A 6939-nucleotide genomic window follows, 5' to 3' on the forward strand; every position below is an offset into this window, starting at 1 on the left:
AAAAAAATCTTAGAAAATAACCTATAAATGAAGAAAAAACTAATAAAATTTGAGCAGAAAATTGACAGAAAAAGATTCAGTAAAATAAAATCCATCTTTTGAAAAGAGCAATAAAATTGACAACCCCCTAACAAGACTGACAAAGAAATGAGAAATTATGAATATGAGGAAAGAAATTGGATGTCACTAAAGACCTTGCAGATCTTGCAAAATGGGAGTGAAACAGTAAGAAACACTAAAACTAGGTAGCTCGGCTGGTAAAGACCTTGCCTTGCAAGCACAATGACCTGGGTTTTGTTCCCACACCCATGTTCCAGCACCCAGAAGGCAGAGACAGGTGGACCACTAGGGCTCACTGACCAGCCCATCTACCATCCATGGCAAACTCCAGACCAAACATGCTATGAACATGAGGGTGGGGTCTATAGTATGTGAGGGATGACACTTGAAGTTGTCCTATGGTGACTACACGTATGTGCACTCTTATACACACATGTACAAGAACACACACACAAAGAAAACCACATAAAGTGCAGGTTGAGTAAGTTACAGAAGATCATATCTTCAGAGTGTGCACACACAGAGAACGACACTCTGGACTAGAATGTCTTCATGCCCCCTAGAGCTGGTTTATTTCAGAGGGCTTTTTCTTCATGCATTTATATCGTTCCCACCCCTCTCAAGTTCAGCTCCACCCGTGTCCCATCCCACTCCCTTTTAGAATCATGACCTCCTTTAATTGTTGTTACATTAGGTAGGTATGTAAGGAAGGAAACTGAATTCGTAATTTTAACCACCCCAAAGGAATCTCATGGGCCACATGGTTTCACAGCAAAATTTCACAAAACATGTAAAAACTAATTAACACTAGCTCTATACAGTGTCTTCCAGAAGGTGAGAAAACAGTCTCTAGTTCATTTTATGAAGCCACTATTGGCATAAGACCAGAATCAGCCAAAGAGAAAACAAAAATGGAAAACCAAAAAATTCTGTCCTATTAATTCTATTAGCAAATAAAATTCAGTGCTAATTTTTTTTTAAAAAATATGATTTACCACTTGGCAGTGAATCTTATTTCAGAAATTCAAGAATGACTCAATGTTCTTAAAAAGCAATGTAACCTTCTATATTTGCAAGATAAAGAAGAAAACCCACAGTTCACTATTAATTAGCATAGACAAATATTGACAAAGAAACCCAATTTTCAGAAGAGAAGGAATGAAGGGCCTCGTGCAACCTAATGGCAGCTACTCTGCCCACGCTTCCCTCTCCTCTCAGTCACCTCTGTGCCACAGCGCGAGGCCAGAGAAAAGAAAAAGCATATCCACAGGAAGAAAGGAAAAACATGGCCCCTGGTTGTGAAAGTGGTGTTCTCTATGTAGAGTGTCTCGAGGAACTTGTTTTTAAACTTCCTGAAAAGCCAGCTGGTCTTTCTAGACCTCAGAATACGACAACCATATGAACACAGTTCTATTTCTACCTATAAGAAAGAGACATGTGCTCTCCAAATTTACATATACAAAACCATTTTCAGCTTCTCAAAACATGAAGTGCATATCTGTAGCTCTACAAAATATGTACAGATCTTGGAGCTGAAAACACCAAGAATGTTGAAAACCAAGTGTAAATAAATGAATGGAAAATATAAACATGTTGTGGATTGGAAACCTCAAAATGTCAGCTCTCCCATGGACACACAGATTCAGCACGGTTCCCATAAAGGTCTCAGCAGAATTGTTATAAACATAGTTAAGGCTAATCTCAAATTTGTATACAAAACCACTGAACATCAAAAACGATTTGGCAAAAGGAACTGGCCTTTTGATTTCAAGAACTTTTATATAGTGACAGCAATACAATATAGTATGGAAGATGAGAAGACACATCTGTGGAACTGAGCTCATTCACAAAAATAAGCCGAACTGCCTTAAAAAAACAAAACCGCGTAAATCCATCACTTATACATAGATTAATTCAAAATGGAGCAAAAAAAGAAAAAAAAAAAAAAAAAAACGGGCGATGGTGGTGCACGCCTTTAATCCCAGCACTCGGGAGGCAGAGGCAGGTGGATCTCTGTGAGTTCGAGACCAGCCTGGTCTACAGAGCTAGTGCCAGGACAGGCTCCAAAGCCACAGAGAAACCCTGTCTCGAAAAACAAAAACAAAAAATGGAGCATGGACTCCAATACACAACATAAAACTACAAAACCTTTAAAAAACCATAGAAAATCTTCAAGTCTAAGGCTAAGATTTTTAGAATAAATACCAAAACTATGATTCATAAAAGAGAAAAAAAAGTTGGATTTAAAATGTTTACTTTGCAAAAGGCCTGGATAAAAATAAGCCAGGTTTGGTAATACATGCCTGTAATCCCAACACTTGGGAGAGCAAGGTAAGTAAGTAAGAAAAACCCCAAATTCAACAGTCAGAAAAGCATTTCAGGCCAAAGGGATAACCCAGCATGAATTGCTCTTTGCTCTTGCTAAGGGCCTGTTTGTCCCCAGCACCCACATTGGGCAGCTTACACTCACCTGTGATTCCAGTTCCGGGGGAATCTGTCACCCTCTTCTGGCCCCCACAGGCACCTGTACTCACATGCACATCTTCCTACACAAACACACAGGCATACATATAATTTGAAAGAAATCTTCAGGGAAAAAAAAAGTCACTAGAAAATGGGCAAAAGATATAAATAGGCATTTAAGTAAGCGATACACAGGTGGCACCCAAGCACAGGAAGTATTAGCATCAGCAATGCAAGTTAACACACAGTAAGCTATCGCACACGTCAGGACAGCTAAACAAAACATGAAACAACAAGAGTACCATATGCCAGTGAGGATGTAGACACTGGGTTATTTGTATATCACTGCTGGGAACATAACCTGGGGCAATTACTCTTTAAAAACCTGATAGCTTCTTAACTAAGCCTCTCCTAGCTGCCTGTGATAGCACATACCTGTAGTCCTAGCACTTGGCGAGAGAAGAGTTAGGAGGACTGGAAGCTCAGAGTCACCCCAGACAAGAGTCTCTTTCAAAATAAATACATAGCTGCCATATAACTAGCAACTGCTTTCCTGGAATTTAATCCCAGTGAAAAGAAGACAAGTTCACACAAAATCCTGCACACAAATGTTTATTCAGCTTCATTTGCAACACCCATAAACTGGAAAAGACCCACAGGTCCTTCAGTGCATAAATCATTCAACTGCAGTATAGCTCCTGACTACTACTCAAAAAATGGACAGAAATGAGCAGAGGAGAAACAGAACAACGATGAATTCCCAAAGAATTATACGGGGGAGGGGGGGCAGAAAAATTAATTCCAAAAGGTTTCACACTGTGTGGTCACATTTACATAACATTCTTGAAATAACAGAATGGTATAATTTGGATGACAAGCTAATGTTTTCCAGGAGTTTAAAGAGAAATCAAGACAGGAGAGAAGTGGGCACTGGAGAAACAATACGAGGGCATGGTTCTGTGTCTTCTCCACACACCGGTGTGTTCGCTGTAACTTTAGAAAATGTCACATCTAGAGGGAGCAGGTGAAGTGTATGGGCAATCTGTCTGTCTTCTTCCAAGTGCAAATAATGCTACAATTACTGCATAACTTAAAAGTGTAACGAAAATATAGTTAACATTCCAAGTTAAATAGAATTCTAAAGAAAAATAGAATGAGTTGTGGATCTAACCGCTGGACAGAGCTCCTGAGTCCTTTCGAATAGAGGGAGGAATGATAACATGAACAAAGGGGTCAAGACCAAGACCATGATGGGGAAACCCACAGAAACAGCTGACCCGAGCTAGCGGGAGCTCACTGACTGTAGACAGACAACCAGGAAACCTGCGTAGGACCTGTCTAGCCCTCCTGAAAGCAGGTGACGGTGGGTGGCTTGGGCAGTTTGTGGGGCTACTAGCAGTGGGGCCAGGAGCAATCCCTAATGAATGATCTGACTACTAGTAGTAGGGCCAGGAGCAATCCCTAGTGAATGATATGACTACTAGCAGCGGGGCCAGGAGCAATCCCTGGTGAATGATCTACTAGCAGCGGGGCCAGGAGCAATCCCTAGTGAATGATCTGACTACTAGCAGTGGGGCCAGGAGCAATCCCTAGTGAATGATCTGACTTTTTGGAGCCCGTTTCCTATGAAGAGAAACCTTGCTCAGCCTAGACACAAGGAGGGGGGGCTTGATCTTGCCTCAGCACTGTTATGAGACAGAATTTATTGACTCCCCTTGGGAGTTCTTGCCCTCTCTGAGGATCAGATGGTAGTGGGATGATGGGAAGGTGGGAGGAACAGGAGGGGAAGAAGGGGGGGGGGACTGGGATTAGTATGTAGAAAAAAATAAAATAAAAACCTTCCTCTCTTGAAGGAAACTTCTGTCTCTCAAACTCACTGATTTCTTACAAGTTAATCTAAAAAATTGTATACCGTGTATAATGCACCTAGTTTTATGGAACAAACTACATTTTAATGGCAAAGTATAGACCAGTTTATGAAGTCAGTGAGTCCTGAAGAAGGTACCAGATAACCACACCCTCTGGACATCTAGAAGAGGATTGGAGTAGAGCTAAACATTTGGAACCAGAAATGAAGATTTAACTCCATCTTCATAAAGATGAGGATAAAGCCTCAAGGGCCATTGAGCTCACCCGAGGGAAAATATACAATCTGCATCATAACAGTATACCTAGGACCACAAAGTAGGTACACACTAGGCAAAAACTCATCCGTTTCCTTTCTTTTCTAGACTCGTTCCAACTGCTTGCATAAATATAAGAAGATACAGCCTACCTTGGACACCAAGCAGAAAGCTCGCTTTGAAAACCGGAAGGAATCTTGTGACAGATACCCCAGAATGGCTCCAGCCTGTGCCCCAGAGATCACTAGAATGTTTATCACCCCTCTGCCGTCTTCAGAAGAGGAAAAAGCATTCTGAACTCTGGGCCAGACACTCTGAATATATGATGAATATATATGGCCGCAAACGGGAGACTATTCCCTCACGTCCTAAAACCGATGCCAACGCTGTCAGTGGTAACAGTCTTCAGCCTGCAGAATCCACCCTGAAGAGCTCTGAGCAGACAGTTCCTCATCCAACTAAAAGCAACAAGAAACCAAATGAGAGTAACAGCTCTCTCCCGTTGCGTCTGAAGTTCCACAGCAACAGTTAATCAAGCTGAAAGTGCTTCTGGGAACTGTGGCTGATGGAGATGCTCCGACACAGTAAAAATCAGCAGCTCCTGCCCTGCCCTGCTCTGCCCTGCCCTGCCCTGCCCTCTTCACATGCATTTTCCTTAGATGAAACATCTTTCAGAGACTTTAAAAGATCCAGAGGAAATATAGAAAAGTTAAAAAACACATATATTTAATTTGTATCAACATGGAAAAAAGCTTGAAATTTTTGATTTCTTGCAAAATTGTGTGTATATAACAAAAAGAAACTAAGACTTGAAGAAAGGAAGAACATGCTATTAATGATTTCAGTCACTTTGATGAACCAGCGGTCATTTTCCATGTTTCTTTTATATAGTTGGTGTGCTATAAATAGCACAGGAGAAATAAACAATATTTCTCCCTTCTAGAAGAGCATCATATAATTGTTCCCAGGAGCACACATGATAGCTGGGCATAGGGCACACGATAGTAATCCCAGCACTTGGGAAGTAGAGGCAGAAGGATCAGGGATCCAGGCTTTTAAATGTTGGGCAACATTTAAAAGCAGCAAGATAAATATTAATAATAACTGAATAGTAAAATAGTAATTTATGTACCTCCAGTTAATGAACTAACACATATCAGAAGATGCTAACTGTACAGACCAAAGGGTGGAACCAAATAACATGGAAATATATTATGGTTTCAAAGTCATTTTATCTCATAATTAAGCAAAGTTTTAAAAGATTAGAAATGCCCTTTCTCCTAGGGCAGCAAGTGCTCGCCTCCAGCCTTTCACTCAAGTGGGTATTTCGGAAGTAGGCCCTACACCTCACTTTTGTCTTAAGGCGGTGAGCAGTCAGGCTGTGGGGTGGGTGGTACACGCTATCTCCCAACGGCTTAGGAGCCTGACTCAAAGATCACAAGTTCAAGGCTTGTCTGGGCTACAGCATGAGTTCAAGAGTGGCCTCAGCAACCTAATGAATGCTGTATCCAAACAAAAGACTGAAACAGCACGGAGGGAAACGGAGGGTGTAGCTCGGTGACAGAGAACTACCTGCCGAGTGTGGGGAGACCCTAGTTCACACCCCAGTGTCACCCGAAAATAGAAATAATACGGTGAGTACGAGGAGGGAGTCCTGCAACACGTGCAGCAGTGTGTCAGTCAGGACGAAGGCGAGTGAGGGAGGAAGCAGGCCGCCAGGCCTGGGACTCGAGAGGCACGGGAGACATGACATAGGTCTAAGCGGGATAAGGAGGTTCGTGGTCAGTGTTTCTAGTAGCCGAAAGGGACTTGAGAGCTCACGGAGAATAATGCGATTTGTTGGGAGCGTTGACCATAAATTTCCTCGCGAACCCTTACACACGGCAGGGAGCAACTGTGTTCCTCAGTAAAAAGGACTGTGTTTGGGGGGTGGGTAGGTATCTGGGTTCCCAGAGAGGTCCCTAATTTCTTTCCTGGGAATTCTTACCCTGGTAACTGACACCATGAAGGAGCACGAGCTCTCAGAGTCAGTTTGCCCCTGTTCTCGTAAACCAGGGAAAGCGAAACTACATGCAAACCTAAACTTTTCAATTGACATTTGTTCTTTGAAACTTCGGTTATATGAAAGTTTGAGACTACAGACTCTGGAGTTGAGTATCTTTGCGCGTATAACCTCAGTAACATGCTGGATCCTCTGGGTGTGCAAGCTGAGGTGTGCGGTGTCTCCTTGATCATTTCACCATTGAGTGTGCAAGCTGAGGTGAGCGGTGTCTCCTTGATCATTTCACCATTG

At 42.2% G+C, this 6939-nt stretch overlaps 1 protein-coding gene across 1 annotated transcript in view; it reads left to right on the forward strand.

Annotated features, from left to right (window-relative positions):
- Agbl3 (ATP/GTP binding protein like 3) overlaps window positions 1–6928 on the forward strand; it is a 79567-nt gene extending 72639 nt beyond the window's left edge. Inside the window, exon 19 of the mRNA XM_013353214.2 lies at window positions 4755–6928. Within this exon, the coding sequence (XP_013208668.2) occupies window positions 4755–5178 (424 nt within the window). The 3' untranslated portion in view covers window positions 5179–6928. The remainder of the gene's footprint in view (window positions 1–4754) is intronic.
- The last annotated feature ends 11 nt before the right edge of the window (window positions 6929–6939 follow it).

The sequence above is a fragment of the Microtus ochrogaster genome, unplaced genomic scaffold (genome assembly GCF_000317375.1).
Source record: "Microtus ochrogaster isolate Prairie Vole_2 unplaced genomic scaffold, MicOch1.0 UNK4, whole genome shotgun sequence".
In the NCBI taxonomy this organism is placed as follows: domain Eukaryota; kingdom Metazoa; phylum Chordata; class Mammalia; order Rodentia; family Cricetidae; genus Microtus; species Microtus ochrogaster.